The 18601-nt window shown below is 39.0% G+C and overlaps 1 protein-coding gene across 1 annotated transcript; it reads right to left on the minus strand.

Annotated features, from left to right (window-relative positions):
• Window positions 1–1033: 1033 nt before the first annotated feature.
• On the minus strand, window positions 1034–17661 carry LOC100696919 (glycerophosphodiester phosphodiesterase domain-containing protein 5). Its single transcript, XM_013276638.3, has 18 exons — window positions 17639–17661; window positions 16450–16580; window positions 16071–16224; window positions 14897–15080; window positions 13614–13717; window positions 13325–13418; window positions 11465–11524; window positions 10028–10126; window positions 9824–9917; window positions 9189–9334; window positions 8442–8524; window positions 5976–6126; window positions 5119–5343; window positions 4832–4989; window positions 4602–4749; window positions 3631–3713; window positions 3434–3513; window positions 1034–1964 (listed from the first exon to the last, which is right to left on the minus strand). Exons 4-18 carry the CDS (start codon window positions 15047–15049, stop codon window positions 1882–1884), a joined length of 1761 nt encoding a protein of 586 aa, XP_013132092.1. The 5' UTR covers window positions 15050–15080; window positions 16071–16224; window positions 16450–16580; window positions 17639–17661; the 3' UTR covers window positions 1034–1881.
• Between the last annotated feature and the right edge of the window lie 940 nt (window positions 17662–18601).

Raw genomic sequence — 18601 nt, forward strand, 5'->3', positions numbered from 1 at the left:
TGGCTATCTGAAGCAACATCTCCCCATAGCATTAGTCCTCTGGTTCTTTTTGTTTATTTAACTTGTAGGTAGTGTTCTTATTTATGCTTACAGTTGCTCCAAGGTTATTAAATCAACGTTCTGACATTTTTAAAAAACATTTTACGTTTCAGATGTCGTCCTTTTTTTTTTCTTTTTCTTTCATTTGATTGATTTGTTACACTTTGCCAATTTTTGCAGTCAACCTCAGCCACATCAGGAACAATCTCCAAACCTGTGAACACTATCTGGACTTGAACGTAGCACTGGTTCGGAGAAAATACGAGTATAGTTGCTTTTACTTCATCGTTAGCATCCCGTGTGTGTGCCACAAAGTTCAAACACTCTTTGTATCCAGTAGGGATTTTTTTTTCAGTGTTTCCATGTGTACTGTAGCCGGTGAATGATTCGTATTTGTCTCTTCTTCTTTTTTTAATATATGAATTTAGTATTAATTTGTAAATCATAACGGACTTTTGTTTGTTCTGGATGATGTTTATGAAACAGAAATAGTTTCATCCATATGACCACATATCTTATTCTGTAGAAATGAATAAATAACATTTTCCAAAGAGTCCTGTGTGGTTGGTTTCTTAATATCAGAATTAAAGTTTATTTACAGCTGGTACTTGGATGTCTTTGATCATGCAGGAAAAATTCTCTGGCATCTAAAATGTTGCAATTTTCTTTTCTTTTTTTACTTGTAAGCTATATCTTTACAATCATGTATAAATTACTTTTATTTAAAATGTTGTAATCTCTTTCAAATACAAATAGGGGTACTCAAGATTATGAGCAGGTATAAAGGTACAAATGCAAGAATTTAATCATTTTTATAGAAAGCTATTTGAATGCAAAAATGATCTGATTTGTGATGTTTAACTTAAACATGTGTACGTACATTATCACTATTTATTCAGGTTCTAACATACACATTTTTAAATAGTCAAATGTGTTAAAATTGTTTGTGAAATGAAGCAAGCAATTATAAGCACTCAATATCATACCATACACCTGTGACACTTCTGAAACAAAATTTTCTCCACAGTATTTTAGCTCTTCTTAAAAATGTATATTCTACTCAGTTAATGCTCATTACCTGTAAATTACTCAAAAGTTAAAGTTTGTGGAATGTGGTCCTATTTGGCTCATTTTCAGCTCCACAGTTAAGTTGTTGTAATTTCTCTGTTAGAATATCTCCTATGCCGTTTTACCTTCATCCCACTTAAACCAACTGTCTTCTGACTGGCTCACTACTACAAACGGAAGGTTTGAGCAGCAGGTGGGTGGAGCTTTGCTTACATCCCATCATGCCCAAAGATGACCAAATTAGTATGGATGATTGTTTCTGCCACTGAAAAAAAGTTAGCAAGTTAACATGTTGAGCCAACTGCTCTGAAGGCTGAGCTTTTGGCTTGTATTACTAGATCGCCTGATTATTTGACACTGTTTAATATAAGCATCACTATAATAGTATGCAGGAGGAACAACATAATAGTTCAACGGCAATTATAAATAAGGAGTTTGGTTTATTATAAATCTGTAAAAAGAATTTAAAATCAGGTTGACTAAAAACGCCCGCAGTGGGAAAGGTTAAACAAGCGCAATCTAATAAGACACTGGATTTTTATTAGCTTTAGCCAGAGCCAGGCTAGCTGTTCCCTTGTGTTTCCAGTCATTATGCTAAGCTAAACTAAGCTGCTAGCTGTTGCTAACCATTTGAAGTCTAACGGTAAAATGATTTTAAACGCTAAACCAGATAAATACAGAGTGAGGCACTGTTTCAGCCACTTTAATTCATTAAGACACAGAAGTTTTTCGAGGTTGGCAGTGTGTGATTTGGCTTCGAAGGCTCAGCAGACATCAGTGCTCTGTTACAACCGCCAGGCTGGGCGTCTTTTCCGCTGCAGAGTTCCCACTGGAGACCGACCAGATATCACTCAGCTCTGAGAGAGAAGATACAGTCAGAAGAAAGAGAAATTAGCTGTCCATAAGTCAAAATGTTGGGTTTTTAGCCCCATAAAGCCTGGACCAGAAAAATCATTGTGGAACCACCCCCCATATTAAATTTCAATTTGCATATATGAATTTTCATTTTTTAAGTTAAGTTGCTACATATGGCATTTTTATGCACTTATATCCTCATAAGACTTCTATCTTTTGACTTATTTGAGCTACCCTAATAAGTCCTGATGTGCTCAATAGAGGACATGCTGGCCTTTCCAATGATATCTCATATGTTTGGGTGCCCTCTTTTAGCTCCAAAGACGCAGATTCTCAGGATATGATAAACATATTGTGGCAGTGGGAATTGATTTATCTGCATTTTATTTTTTGAACTGTGTTTTTTAGCCCTAAAAAAACCTTTTTCATATTGATATCTCCCATATTTAAGTGAGCTCAAAAAATCCTGGAAAAACATGAATGATATGAAAATGAGTCCAATATTTTCTTAGTATGAAGGTAAAGGTTTGTGTGACTTCATTAAATATACTAAAGTTGTAATTAAAAAAATCATCTGATTCTGAGGGGTTCAGATGGGAGGTACTGATTGATTTTATATGGAATGAAAGGTGCTATAGAAAAGGTCATGGAGTTATTAAAGTGTATTAAACTATAAAATTAACTATAAAATTAAACAAAAATGTAAAAGTATTTTTCTATAATTTAATCTGCAAAATCTCATTTAGACTTTCTGAGCCAAAGGTGGCATCTTAGATGTTTTGGTTTTTCTGACCAACAGTTCAAACACCCCCATGAAAAAAAAGCTGGAAACATTATACACACACTTGTTTGTGTTTTTTTCTTTTTTGTTTTTGCTTGTTAACATTTTCAGTCCTCTAATTCAGTCCTCAGTGTGAAATATCAAACCAGCTCCTTAAACTGCAGGAGGTAGATGAGAAATAATCACAAATCACACTCATTTCGTCACATTGTATTACCACAGGACTCCCCCAAAACATTTTTGCAACTGTAAACAACAATCGCTGATTTATAAACACTGCATTTGCATTGCAAATAAGATGTTAGACCGGTTTCTTTTTGCACTAATTACAGTGTACGGCTAATACCTCGTCTCATAATTAAATCTTTGTGAAAACCTATACTGTAAGAAAATAAATCAGTTTAAGTCTGTAAACAACCTTATAATGGCAATTTTCCAATATATACTATATTATATCAACCAATCTGATGGTAATATTTCCATTTAGTTGATTTTTTAATTTGATGTATTTATGGGGTTTTAAACACCAGATTTTTAATATAATGTACAGATAAAAAATTCATTGTTTACTCACAATGGGGTGATTTTAATTTAGCCTAGAGATGAAAATGTCTGTGTGCGTCACATATCTAAGACTCCAGTTTTCCTTTAGGTTTTTTTAAGTCTGCCGTTTATTTTATGGCAAGTTACCCTTTTTAAATTTGCTGTAAGTGCCACCTTCCATCTTGATCCTGCTGCCTGTGCAGAAGGCCAGTTCTCTCTCTCTCCATCTGAAAACACATTTTCATCTTGATAGAGAGCGAAACATCGCGATTACATCAGAATACAGGTTGGATGTATTGGATGCAAGGTAGGTGTGTGTGCGTGTGTGTGTGTGTGTTTTCCACCTGTGGAAGAAGAAGATAAGGAGTATCAGCACAAAGGACATCAGATCAGTAAGAATCCACATCAGTTTATACTCATCGGGACTCTGAGAAGCAGATCAGAAGAGACCGTGTGGAAGCAAACAGGTGAATATTATTATCTTTTATATATGAAACAATAATAAATAGGCAAAAGTTCACAGTTCATTTTATCATTCCTTTTATCATCTTGATAATAATTGTAAATTCCTGTGTTCAAATATGGTTTAAAAGGTTCCCAGATTAAAGCTTGTGGTACTAATTTCTACCACAAGATGGTGCTGCAAGTTAACGTAACCAAGCACTTATTCGACCAGGAGGCCTGCCGGCTGTAGTACTAGAAAAATAAATATCAAAAGTTAATCAAAGCCCAGCACACACTTGAAAAGATTTCAACACCTGTATTTTAACATAATTTAACATGCTACAGATGTGCTTTAGATGACTAAATAGTGTACTTAAACACATTTAAGAAACAAATGTTACAGCAAAAGCAAGCAAAACTTTATTTATGTAGCACAGATAAAAAACATAAAACACTCAACAGCAGGACACTTTAAAACACGCATGCATGAACAATTATTAGAACCTAAAAATTGCAATCCATTAAACAAGCAGGAATAGGGTAAAATAATCATTAAAACCAGAAATGGGACCACTGAAGGTTAAATAGGAGTGCTATAAGTTTGGTTTAATCACTGATTATGCTGGATGACTGATATGATTTGGTAGGTTGCTTCAGCAGCTTGGACCATAAAAGGTAAAGCCCCACTACACAATACTACAACCGCACCTCATCCAAATTACCTCAAAGTTGACACCCTTACCCCCCACTGCTAACTATATGGTACCATCACTAGGTCAGGCGTTTCAAAATAAAAGCTTCTGGAGTAAGAAAACTTCATAAGAGAGGCAACAGGTCGATGTCAGAAATGAAGCGCATTGCTTGAGCTCACCATGATAAACAAAGGGGAACTGATAGTGCTGAGCAGCTGGGGGGCGTTGGTGGTGACTGAATGCACTCCAGCACACCAGGCTACAGAGTAGAGCCACGGCTGGCTGATCACATACAAGTTTGTGGTGATGTTTACTGCAGCATACTCCCTACACACAGGAGAGGAGAAAGTCATGACTATTACTAAACACAAGGAGACACACACACACACACGTGTACACAGTTTGTTACCTGATGAGCTCAGCGGACATGGAAGTGTAGTCCAGGTTGAGTTTGACGATGTGGTTACTCTGGAGCTCCTCTAGAGGGAGCCGACTGCCTGAAGTCTGCTGGAGCTCAGGATCGAGTTCCTGGACCAGAGCTCTGAGATTTGATGGCAGCCAAAGCACCTAGATATGGCACGCAAGAGGTGTTACCTACTACTCATTCACAGTAACTGCACTCTTTTCAAACATTAAAATGTTAAATTACAACATTTCACAGTGGAGTCTGGTGATAGAGAACAAAATAAGCCTCGCCTGTGAGGAATGGATGGATGATTCGTTCTGGATGACCTCGAGCGTGCGCTGGATCCAGGTGTCTCTGAAAGGGTGATCTCTGGGTGGGCGATAGAGGTCAAAGATCACGAGTTTGCCCGTCTGAGCTGCCAGCTGGAGGAAGGCCTGCAGGCTACAGACAGACTGGTTTCCAGCTCGCTGTCGGTCGTCTGCGTCCAGAGAGCCAGCCGTGCCAAATGGGTTGTGCTGCAGGGGGTGACCATCAATAACCAATCAATACAGTGATTTCACATGACATGTGATATGCTTCTCATTGGCCAGCTCATTTTTTTCCATTTTTGGCTGTTGTCATGAGGAATTCATTTGTGTCCAAACATGCTCAACTCCATCCTGTAGTTATAGTAACACTCTTAAACCTCAAATATAGGAAACAAAATATCTTTTTTTTACCATTTCATTACATCCGTACATCCATTTTCTGCCACTTATTCTAGTCTGGGTCAGGGTTCCCTCTCCCCAGCTACCTCCTCCCACTCTAACCCTCTTCTGGGACACATTTCCAGGCCAACCAAGTGATGCAATCTCTCCAACATGTCCTGGGTTTGCCCCAGTGTGTGCTCTCAGGTAGACATGTGCAAAACACTTCAAATGGCTTATTTAAATAGAAAAGATTAGCAGCTGTGCTCTGAGTCCATCTATGGCAAACAGCAGGTAAAAGAATATCAGAGAGGTTATTAGCTGATCCCACAATGCAGTGAATAAAATCAATAATTCTTACTTTTTATTTTTTTAGAGCTTTTTTTTTTGGCTACAAATTTCAAATATCAGAGAATGGCTATCACTATCATGGAAAAGGTGTCATTAAATGTCAGACTCACAGACAGGAACCAGTCCCCAGCGTTCAGGCTCTCCAGCTCATTCCAGGTAAACCTGGCAGCCGGAGTATTGGTCCGGTTTGGGAAAACTTCATGGATGTTGGTGGTCCGCTGCAAAGTGTAGTCATGCATCAGAAAAGGCACGCCATCAAAACTAGAGGACAAGGACAGGACAACAGAATGAGACTCTGAATGGGGCAGGGAGCTTTTTAGAAACAGAAAAGTCAGCTCGTCAGAAAGGTTATTGTATTTAAAGTTTAATAGGCTTAACTGAGACCTGGCTAAGTGCTTGGTTTTCAGTGCTTGTCTTTAGAAACAGAACTGGAACATAACAATGTCATGACAGCATGTATGTAGAGAGCTCCTGGCTCAAATGCTCAAATACTTTTATCAATACTTTACATTCACTATTAGACAAACTTGGGGAATTTAAAATGCCAGTGAATTCCTCAAAAAGTTGATTATCCTTGGATTTATTGGATACTTTGATTCCTATTCTTTATACTCGACTTTAATATACAATACTTTTTGTAAATGTAAGGGATAACACTTATAGTAGTAGTTTATTAATGAGTGACGTCCAAATCAATTAAAAAAGTTGCCTAAAGGTTCTTTATATTGTAAGGTAAAGACCTTACAATAATACATAGAAAACCCCAACAATCAGAAGACCCCCTATGAGCAAGCACTTTGGTGACGGTGGGAAGGAAAAACTCCCTTTTAACAGGAAGAAACCTCCTGCAGAACCAGGCTCAGTCAGGAGCAACCGCTGGGCACGACCGGTTAGGGGGTGAGGAGAGAGAAACAGGACAAAAGACATAAATTATCAGTTGGCAGACTTCTTTAAGTGCAATTGTAAAATCAAATCCAAAGGTAAGTTTAAACTATAAAATATGGCAGTTCAGGTTAAAAATTGTAAAAACATTTTTTCCAGTCAATGATCTTGTTTGCTGAAAAACCGCACACTGTTGGGTTGAGATAACATGACTAACTTGGCCATTGAAGAACATTTCTTTTCCTTGAGAAAGTCTTGGAGTACTTTTGCAGTATGACTGGGTCTTTATCCATGAAGCACCGTCCAATCAGTTCTGCAGCAGAGAGTACAGCCTTGTACATTTCAGGATCATCTTACTGCTTCTATCAGCAGTGAAATCATCAATAAACACAACAACCCCGTTTCACTGGAAGCCATACAAGCCCATACCATAACATTGCCTCCACCATGTTTAACAGAGGATGCAACGAGCTGTTTCTCTGCCTCTCCATGCTTTTCAACTCCCATCATTCTGATTAATCTTTGCTTCATCTGTCCAAAGAATATTTTTTAATGCTTTCTCGTAAAGTTTAATCTGGCCTTCCAACTCTTGAATGTAACCAGTGGTTTGCACCTTCTTCTAAACCATCTGTGTTTCCATTCATGAAGGCGTCTCTTGATTTTAGGCGTTGACAATGACAGGTCAACAGATTTAAAAATTTTAAAGTGTTCTTGGAATGATGTTGGGAAGTTGTTTTTCTTAACCAAAGAAATAATCTAAAAATCTAAAGATTTTCCTCTGTCTTTCTGGTAGGTTTGTTTTGGTTCTTCAGCCTAATGATGGCCTCCCTCATATCCAACAAACAGCATTTAAAAATGGATCTGAGTACTAAACAGTTAATGCAGCACTTTTGGTACTTCACATCTTGAATGGTTTTAAATCTGAGCTGGTTTAGAGAAGCAAAACTACAAAAAATGTCACTGGATCTGACTGTACTTTACACATAATTAAATATCATGTTGTAGAAAAGTGTCTGCCTCAAAAAGAACCAAAAGTAACAGAGCCAACGCTGCAGGAACCATAAATGCTATACTATTAGATAAAGAAGACTGTGGTTCATTGTTGCAGCTGTTGCAATTACAGAATTTCACATTATGTAATGTTAATCTGAAATCACATCAGTCATCAGCAGAAAACAAAACACCACAATTAACAGGAAGTGAAACAAGATGGCAAGACATCCACAAATGTTTGGTCACACGATCAATCGAGACAGTCGGTGGCCACGCCCACTGTTGATTCTGCAGCATCTGCGTATTTGGTTGCGGTTTTAAAGCCACGTTTGTTTCTATAGGACATTTTAAACAACCCCAGCTGTCTAAAGTGCTGAATAAGTTATTCAAAATATACACTTTACATAACAGTAACTAAATGAGCAATAAATACAGAATAAAAATCACATAAAACAAAGTAAGTAAGACGCCGTTTGCATAATAAAGCCCAGGGTACTCTGCTCAGTAGAGTTTTGAAAGTGTTTTACAATAACTGAGAGACTGTGCAGCGATTATGTGAAAAAGTAAGCTGCTGACATGTGATTGCTTTGTCACTTTGCAGCATGTTTTCTAAATAGTGTTTAGGCTGCATTGCACTGGGCTCTCAGGGCCATTGTACCATAAATGAACACACATGCTTTCGCAGAGAGCTCCTCACTGACCTTATGGTGACATCCGTCTCCAGACCGTCACACCCAGCCTCCACCGCCTTCTCAAAGGACATCAGGGTGTTTTCTGGAGCGAGCTGCAGAATGAGAATTAACAGAGAACAGCAACTTGCAGCAGCATTCAGTGCATGCGTGGAACTTTCAGCTCTGAACAAAACACACAGGAAGGATTTGAGCTTTTCTTTGTTTTTGTGTCAGTTCAGGGCCTGAGTGGTGTCCAAGAACATATTTCACATTACACTAATTTATGTTGTGTCACATTCAGGCTTAAAACTCTTTTACAGACCAAAGAATTTTACAACAGCATGTAAAAAAATCCTTTACTCTCATGAATAGTAACTGTTTGTTTACAAAAAGAAAATCAAAATCTGCTTATTTCTGTTACAAAGAAAGAAAAATTCTCTGTTTTACTTTGTCATAAGTGACACTAGGACAATTGAAATACTGCTGCACTCTCACTTTGGTATACAGGAAGAATTAAGAAAAGACAAAGGACACAACAGGGAATATATAAAAATCATCTATGTAGTAGAAGATATAAATAAGATAAATAAATAAATAGAAATGTGCGAAATATCTGTACTTCAAACCCTAATCCTAATTAAAGTTTGTCTTGTTTCTGTAGAAAAAGTCAAATTTTCCATTGCTGGTTCCTGTTAGTGAATGCATCATGGAAAAACAAAGCTAAAAAGGGGTTCAAGCTTTAAAGTTTTACAGAGCAGTAACTGTGTTTTTGCTCACCATAGGGGCTCCTCTGTGGCCGATGAGAGCCGGTGCAGGGCCCAGGGTCCCCTTCTCTTTGATACAAGGAGAATACAACCCGAGGGGAACCAAGTAGAGGGACAACAAGACAGTCAGGTACACGGTCATCATCAGGCCTCGCCGTACTAAAACACAAACACCCAATAAAAAGCATAAACACGAAGAGAGAGATATTTTTTTTAAAACTGAGGGATCCTAACTAATAAATGAAGGAATCTCTGTGCGTGTTTTTTTCCCTCAGTATTTATCTAACCTGCTTCACAGTTCATGGATGTGGAGGTGAGAAGAAAATGAAGTGTTGTGAAGTCGTTTGGATGAGTTGGAAAATCCCAGTTCCTGAAATACTCAAAGTCACTAAAATCCCCTTTCTGATGCTCAGTTTAAGCATCTTTACATCCCTAAATGCACTGAGTTGCTCTAATGTAATTGGTTAGTTGATCAGGTGTACCTAAGAAAGTGTCTGCTGAGTGTATTTTGCCTATATTGTGCTTTTTTTGCGTTGTGTTTCTTGGAAACTGAATTTTTACTTTACTTTAAATATGAGTTTTTATGTTTATCATCTTTTCATATATCAGAATAAAAACAAACATTTTAAAAGCATGTCTGAGACTCACCTCTGCTTTTCATGCGAAAGAAATGCAAAGCAACAGGCCAAGCCAGTGATGTCATCAGTAAGACTCCACCCACATGTAAGAAAGGTGCTGTTATCTGGTCAGGAACAAGAGAAAAAAAAAATCTAGTAAAATCTAACATGAGAAGTGGAAATCATAGACACACAGAACAAGGTAAGGGCTGGCGGAGGAGAAGAAGAGCATCACCTGGAAGGACAGCAGCAGCGTCCTCCATTCTTTACTCCACAGGTTGGACAAGACGGCCATGGCGATGACGGAGACCGTCAGGCTCACCAGGATCCCGATCTGCAAAAAACAGTATCAAAGTGTAGAAATATGAAAAATGTTTCATATCGATAGAAAACATTTTCATTTGGCAACACTGACTAGAATTCGTTCATTCTAGTGATTTTTTTCTTTAGCATCCAGTGAATAAAACATCCTAATAAGCTCAGAGAAAAGAATTAGCAGGTCAATTTTAAGGGTACTGTTTAGCTCTCAGCATAAAGTTTTTTCAGATGATGTCTGGTTGATATAAGGAGAACAACAAACATGGAACCACAGTATATACGACAAAAACAGAGTTTGTGCAATTCTAACAAGCTTTAAAGTCAATATTTGGTACATTTTCTTTAAGCAGTCAGGAACAGGAACAGTTCTGCAGGCTTCTCAAAGGACATTCAAAGCTCTTCCTTGGATGTTGGCTGCCTTTGTTATACATCAAGGTGAACCTACACTGCTTCAATAATATTGAGGCCTCTGGGAAGGCCAATCCATGACGCATAGTTTTCCACTGTGTATTTTTCTATCCAACTATGTTTTTACTGCACTAGCAGTGTGTTTGGTATCATTGCCATGCTGAAACTTTCTGTCTGCCTCCACTGTGTTTTAACACTCGCTGTCGTCTCGGTCTCCTGACCTCTGTACTTACTGACGATTTGAAGCAAAAATTTATCTCCACTAATTTTCAGTCCAGCTCTTGTGTAATGTGGCATACCTCAGACTTTTTACCCTTCCTTAAGAACAGCTTCTTTACAGCCACCCTTCCACTGAGACTTTTTCTGATAAGACTTAAGTGAGCAGTCGATGAATCAACTGAAGGTCCAGATTTATCTCTCTCTCTTTTCCCTACTTCTTAAGGAAATGACTTTCAGACACTGAAACTATTTTATCTTTGGAATTTTTCATAGATCCAGTTAAAGGCTGCTAGTAACAAAGTGCCAGGAGATATAATTTAAAATCGGTTCTTTTATGTGTAGATACTAGATCAACACCATGTGTTAGGTGATTTTACTGTGCTTGATTCATAGGTCAATGTTACGTGGCTTAACAAAAAATAAATAAAATCCCTGTGGACATGTCAGGTCAGCCAGCATTCAAAGAAGAATTTTGAAAGACCTCCAGAAAGCATGAAGAACTATTGCTCATGACCACTTTAGGAAATTAAGAGAAAATAAAGAAAAGTCCCTTTAAGACCGGGCACAGTAATTATCCACCATAATTACTGTGCAGACATGCATGTCTGAGCTCAGAATTGAATTTGAAGTCTGCAAAAAAAATCTATGAAAAAGCTGCTGGCCAGTTCCAGTGACACTGCATTCACCCGACATTCCATAAAAACTATGAGAGACATCACTGAGTTACCTTGTGACTCCAGTGTAAATAAAGCTTCTGGCCCTCTGACAGCAAGCACACAGCCAGCAGCTGCAGAGAGACAGAAAAGCACAGAGAAAATAAACTTAGGAAGAGATGATGGGACTTTCTGGACAAAGTCTGAGGAATAGTTCAAAGTCTATGTGAGCTATAGTTAATAAATGCATTCACCAAAGGGCCCGCATTTCTGTACTGGCTTTAAAATTCCCATAATAAAACTGACTTTTGTGTTCAGACAGGCCTGTTTTGTGCTCTTTGTGTTCTGGTTCTGCACTATTTTCATCATTAACTTTCCAGTAGCACAGGAAACAGTAAAGGACATAAGATAACAGCATAACATAGTGGGCATGGTTATGGGTTTAAAGATGAGAACATAAAACTCTTGCACACAGGAACGTCACAGGATTGCATAAGAGCGGCGCTTGGAAAAGTTTAAAGCAGCCAGAGCAGAGTTGATATAAAAACCTGACCTTTTATTGCCTTTGTAAAAATGCTTTCACACTTATGATCTGGCCAGGTTCTCCTGAGCTCGTCGATTTAAAGCAAACACACAAACAGTGAATCTTGTTTCTTTTAAATTTACAAATACCCACTTAAATTTTGAAACTAACATGTATCTCATCTGCACATGAAGAAGAAGAAAGTGTTACATCAGTTTGGAGTTATACATTGGAACCATTTACGCACTTGCTTTCTAATCTACCACTTCACAGCAGATGTCTCGAGCAGCTTTATGTTGTAAGATAAAGACCCTGCAGTGCTAGAAAGAGAACCCCTTCATGTTTACAGTGGGGAGGAGGAACTCCCTGCTAACAGGAGGAGGTCTCCAGCAGAACCAGGGACTGATTGTGGGGTAAGAAAACAGAAAGGCAAGTTACATAACTAGACTACCTCACGCAAAGACTGACTACCACAGTTTCACTGGCCTGTGGCCAATTTATGACTGACTTAATGAGCGTGCCTTTGGACTGCGGGAGGAAGCTGGCCTACCTGGAGGATTAGAAGTACAGGGAAAATATGCAAATCCCAAACAGGAGCGATTAGTGACCTCAGAAGTGTGTAGAAGCGTTGGTAGGTGTAATTTTGTACTACGAACAAAGGCAGGCTTACTGGTTCCCATGTTTCCACACTTTATGACTAACAGCCTCCCAGCTTTTCCTGCATATTTATGAGAACTCTCTGCAGCAAAGCAAAGGTGTCAAAATAGCCCAGAAATGAGTGAAAACATCAGCATAAAACTGCTGCGGGGCTGCAGATCAATCGATTTCCCATGTGTCTACTTGTGGTGGGTGGAGGGTATGATTTCTGGGAGAGAGATAGGGTAGGATGGTTAAGGGCATGGCATCAGCTGGGGTGAGTGGTACACCCAGAGTGCTAATTATTTTCTCTCCCTGTATAGTCGGTGCAGGGCCTGAAGAAGAGGATTTCAACAGAGTGAATGTTTCCTGGGCGGAAACATTCACTCTGGCTGCTGGAGCGAACAATTGCAGTTACAAGTTACAAGATAAATGAATTTCAGTGATGGTGGATTAAACATATACAATATTTAAGTGTTTGCTTTTGTTTTTCCTGATTTTTCAGGTTTTAAACAATCGATCGGTTGCTTCAAATTTGTGTTTGAAAGAAATTACTAAAAGTGATTGAAGTTCCTATGTTTTAATACTGTTGTATCAATAAAATATGAAAGAGTACTTACATGAACAACCTGTGGTTAAAAAAACATGAAGACTTTTTTCTAAAAAACTTTTCAAAAACATTAAAAAATATGATAAAAAGAATCAACAGTAAAACGATGACACCACTTGGGCAAATTATCGAATCAGCTAAAAAGACAAGTAGTTTGTGTCTCACCACAAGCACTGTGACGTAGGTGAAGAAGACCACAGCGACAGCCAGCAGCACCACAGACCACGGGAACCAGAAGCCCAGGTTCCCAAAGTTAAACCTTCAGCCAAAGGAGAGGAAGCACAACAGACATGAAGGCAGAAAAACGTTTGTTACATGTTGAGTCAACAAAGACAAAGACAAAGACATATGAACATAAATTTGGCACCAATGATTCCTGCAGCAGATTAATGTGGACAGCTCTATGTTTACCTACAACTACAAGTACTACAAGTGCAGGAGTCGCTCCACCCACCAGTCAAAGTCATTGTAGTCGTTCTTGGCTTGGCCCCAGAAGTAGAGGAACAGCAGCGTCAAGCAGAAAGCCGCCACAAGCACAGCAAAGCTGGCGCCCTCCAACTGACGACAGAGGAGACGAAACAATGACAGAAATTTGTTTTTGTTATTCCCCGAGTTAAATCCAGCCCCCGCACTGTTTACTGCTCTGTTTTTGTGACAGTTTAAGACTTCCTCTGAGTTTTACAGAGACAGAGGGGCTCCAACTGGACAGCTCTGTTCAGCATCAGCACAATAACAAAGTGAAACAAAGTTGTTTAACTGTAATGTCTGAAAATGATTTCTCATTTGGTGACTTTTACAGTTGTAGAAATGCAAATACTGAAGTCAATAACTGCAGAAAACAAAACAAAGAATCAATACACATCACCCTTACTTCATTTCCTTTTATTGATTTGTTTGATCTTCCTCCAACTGCAGCTGATTTATATTCTCCCACGATGATTTATTAGTGTTTTTTCATGATGCTACCACCACCATGCTTGGCACTTGCTACAGTGTTCTCAGGTTTAAAAGCCTATGACAGCCTTGAGCCCTGGTGGTTCCTGGATTGTTCCTGAACATCCCTCCTAACCAGTTTACTCACATTTAAAGGTGACAGTTTGGATCTTCTTCCAGACCTCGGATTTCCTTGCAGTTCTCTATTGTTTTGGGTATTCGTCAATCAGATCCTTTTTATGCTGGGAACTGCCAGTTGCAGTCAATCATGATCACCAGTTAGAAGTTAATAGGCCTTGGCCTTATCAAGTTAAAGGACACTGTTGAACCTTTAGGACCACTTATTCAAATATGTCAGTGAATGTATGTATATATTTGAGCCTTTGTGGATTAAGATACCTTTTTTTCCCTAAAACTGAATTTTCTATTTACTCCAGTTATCTTTGTCTAATATTAAAATTTGTTTGATGATCTGAAACATGCAAAAAAAAAAAAAAAGAGAGAGAGAGAACAGGAAGGGGGTAAATGCTTTTTCAGAGCACTGTATGACTCAAGAAAGGAAAGTGGGCCACAGAGACGCTTACGTATAGGGCCTAGAGTTCTGTGCTGATTTCTTATATTGAATCTTTCAAAAATAAATTCCAAAATATTCATTTTCCCCAGACTTTTATTTTGGTAAGACCGCTGGAACTTAAAATAAAAAACCCCCAAAACATTGAAACTCCTGCAAACTTAACCACAGTCTGATTCATTAATTCCAATGATAATAAACAGAGGGTGGCTCTCGTGTAGCTGCTTCCTGACCTTGTTGCAGCAGGAGCCTTCAGGTCGACTCTTGTTGTGTCTCCACTGGCAGCCGTACAAACCAGCCAAACATGACACAAAAGGCTGGTGCTCATAACGTTGCAGCAACTTCACACGAAGGCTACGAAACCACTGCGACACTGTGGACGCCATGGCTCATACACACACTGCCACAGCCTCCATCCTGCTCCAACGCACACACAGAAATAAAGACACAAAGACAAAGACAACCAGACAAATTCGAATTAAAGCTAAAACATCAGAAAAGAGGCGAATCAAGTAAAACGGGTACAAACAGAAGCCAAAAGGGTCTTAAATTTGCATTGAAATTGTCCAATAGCTAAAGCATCACTTTTAGGGTGTATTGCAGCACACAATGTGTGCAAGCTAAACCTGAGCTCATTATTTACTGTCTTTTGGGGGTTTTTTTTTAATAGGATAACACTGAGAAACCTTCTAACTCCTCTGGGCTCAGCTCCCAGAAAGCTAAAGTTACACAGCTCACTGGTCTGTTTTGTCCATCACTGGCAGGCTTCTTCACATATGATACTCAAGTGGGTCATTATCACTACAGGAGAACAAAGAAAGTCTCACTAGTTGTGTTTCCCCCTTTAAGACAGATTTACTTACAGTGCACTTGTGTATTGACTGAAATAAAGTGAAGACAGATGAAACTGATTCAAGTATTAAAAAAAGAAACAATGGTTTCCTGATTTCCGGATTACTGGCATTTCATGCCAGATTGTCTGTCATGGGTGCACTTCTTGGAAATCATAAAAACATGACATGACAAAATATCCACCAGTCATCACGAAACTAAAGACAAGCAACCTGGGATTATGGTGCTAAATCTTCCAAACTTTTAATCCGACTCAAATCTCACTTTTTTGATTCACTTAACACTTTCCTTCGTGTGTTGTATCGTGGCCGAATTAAAGACTTAGACTCAAATTCATCATAAAAAGTGCTAAATGAGTAAAACACACTAAGCGCGTTCGCAAACCAGCATGAAAATATTAGAATGGTTCATTTATTTAACGCATTCTGGTGATGAACGCTCCATAAAACAAAGAACGGGACCTGAGGACCTGTTCGGGGCTCAGGCGAGCAGCGGATCGTTACAAAAACACTGTACAGCCTGTTTTTTGTTACGTCGTAAGGACAGATCTCCTACCTCCAGGCCGGTTCTCCCTCCGGGTAAACGGCAGAGAAGAAGCTGCAGTGTGCAGCTCTTCCTCGGTGGTCGTCCGGAGCAGGTGGCCTCGGATAACGAAGTCGCGTCAATTCAGCGGGAATTACTAACACGGGGACCAGAGGAAAGGCACTGCCTTCAAAAATACAGGCACACATTTTTTTTAAACGTCTGCATTAGGATGTTAACGATTCTATACAATCTTGTGCATTTATTTTTGCGCCACTTAGCTTTAATTTACACTCCATAGCGACATTTTATATGTATCGAGAATATTTTGTAAATATTTTCCAGTATTAAGGCAACAGAGCGGTTTTATTTTGAAATTAACACGGAAATGAGAAGATTGTAAATGTCTCACTGCTTTATTCTGGGTGCTGTTGATGTCCTGCACCTCTGTGTCGTCCACCGCCACCTGTTGCTGCAGTCGTGGAAAGACACTGCGACCATCATCATCATCGTCATCCCAAGGAAGCTTGGTTTGCAGGCTGGCTTTATATGCACAGATCCCATAAACGAGTAGATAAATAAATAAATAAACTATTTCCAAACATTTATTTGGGCAGTTATTGTAAAGGAACTAAATTTTATTTTGCACCAAATCACAACAACAGTCGCCTCAGGGCGCTCAATATTGTGAGGACCCAACAGTAATACAGAGAAAACAGAAAACCCCATCAATCAGACAACCCACTGTGACCAAGCACTTTGGCCACAGTGGGAAGGAAAAACTGTCTTTTAACAGGAAGAAACCTCCAGCAGAACCAGGTGAGACTGGTTGGAGATGAGGGGAGGAACACAGGACAAAGACATGCTGTGGAAGAGAGCCAAAGATTAATAATAACTCATAATAAAATGCAGAGAGGTGTATAAACACATAGTTAGTGAAAACGGGTGAGAGTGCATCATGGGAAGCCCCCAGCAGTCTAAGCCAATTGCAGCCTAAGCTTTGTCAAAAAGTAAAGTTTTAAGCCTAACCTTAAAAGTAGAGATGGTGTCTGTTCTACGACACACAAGTAAACCACCAGTCTGAGAGCGAAGTGTCCTAATGGGGTGATACGGTACTATAAGGTCATTAAGATAAGATGGCACCTGATGATGCAAGACCTTGTATGTGAGGAGCATGATTTTCAATTCTATTTTGGATTTAACTGGAAGCCAATGCAGAGAAGCCGATATAGGAGAAATCTGCTCTCTCTTTGTAGTCCCTGTCAGTACTCTTGCTGCAGCATTTTGGACCAACTGAAGGCTTTTCAGGGAGTTTTTAGGACATCCTGATAATAATGAATTACAGTAGTCCAGCCTGGAAGTAATAAATGCATGAAGTAGTTTTTTAGCGTCACTCTGAGACTCTTTTGCACAAAGAGGAGAAATCAGTCCTACATATTTCTTTAATATGTGTACTGAAGGACATATCCTGGTCAAGAAAGACAAACCCACTATTTATTGTTTAATTATTTTATACATAAAAATGTACAAATATTCAGCTTGTTTTACATTATAGGAAAATAAAAAATGAGGAAACCATGATAAATGTTGTAAAGACTCACCTTTCAGCACACTCACTCACTTCACCAGATTCACCTTGTTCCTTTTCCTCACATTTGATCAGGTTTGGTGCTTGCCCTTAATTGCACTCACCTGTCACCCGTTATATAAGGACTGCACTCACCTACAGCTCACTCTTTCTTCACTCCCACATGGGGCGTCAGCTGAGTTTTTGTTTGGGTCTCCTCAGTTCACGTATTATTTTAAGCTAATGAGTGACTTAAATCACACTTTGTTTCTTTTCAGAGTTAGCAGTCCATGTGTGTCCTTTAATACTGATTATTCAGTTAAATGAGAAACCTGTAAGTGATGACTGTTCATTCTCATTCTGATCGGATGAGCCCATGATGGTAAGAAGCTCCTGCTTCCTCTGAACCTCCTTAACAATAAAGGATGACAAAATATTAACTAACAGAAGAGAAGCTTAGGTGAGCACGTCTTTTTTCCTTCAAATGTTAATGAACAGTCTTGGAATATCTGTGTAGTTGGTCAACTGTTTGCAAACCTGTAGAAATTCAATTTTATTGATTTTGCATGCGTTCATAGCAGTTGCTTTAAGGTGCTTTAGTTTTATTAAGTGAACAATAGATGATCTTTGAGCAGCAAGTACAGTGAGGGTCAGGAGCTGCTTCATCTGGAGGTGAATGTAAATAAGAAGAAAAGGGCACACAGACATCGAGAGAGAAGACAGAAGTTAATGACACAAATAGATGGCATAAAAACCCTAGGGGAGGGACAAGAGGTGAGTCCTTCAGCAGCACAACTAAGGAGTGAATGCATTCTGAATACAAGAGAGCAGAAAAGAAGAGAAAAATCATCCTGATTCATTTTTTCCTAATGAAACAGTTAACAGTGTGTACAGAGATATCATCGGATTGCAGTGCACCCCTCAGTCTGGTCATGCTTTCCATCTCATCAAGCTCTTCTGCCCCCTGAATGGCTAATGTGTCATCCCTCCGGTCCAG

This window comes from Oreochromis niloticus, linkage group LG10, assembly GCF_001858045.2.
Source record: "Oreochromis niloticus isolate F11D_XX linkage group LG10, O_niloticus_UMD_NMBU, whole genome shotgun sequence".
NCBI lineage: Eukaryota > Metazoa > Chordata > Actinopteri > Cichliformes > Cichlidae > Oreochromis > Oreochromis niloticus.

Excerpts from the sequence above, each read along its gene's own strand:
- LOC100696919 (XM_013276638.3), bottom strand. The coding sequence starts at position 15,049 with ATGGCGTCCACAGTGTCGCAGTGGTTTCGTAGCCTTCGTGTGAAGTTG. Across the intron at positions 5,344-5,975 it reads CTGGGGACTGGTTCCTGTCT|CACAACCCATTTGGCACGGC; the intron begins GTGAGTCTGACA and ends CACCCCCTGCAG. Across the intron at positions 4,990-5,118 it reads CATCCATCCATTCCTCACAG|GTGCTTTGGCTGCCATCAAA; the intron begins GCGAGGCTTATT and ends TGCCATATCTAG.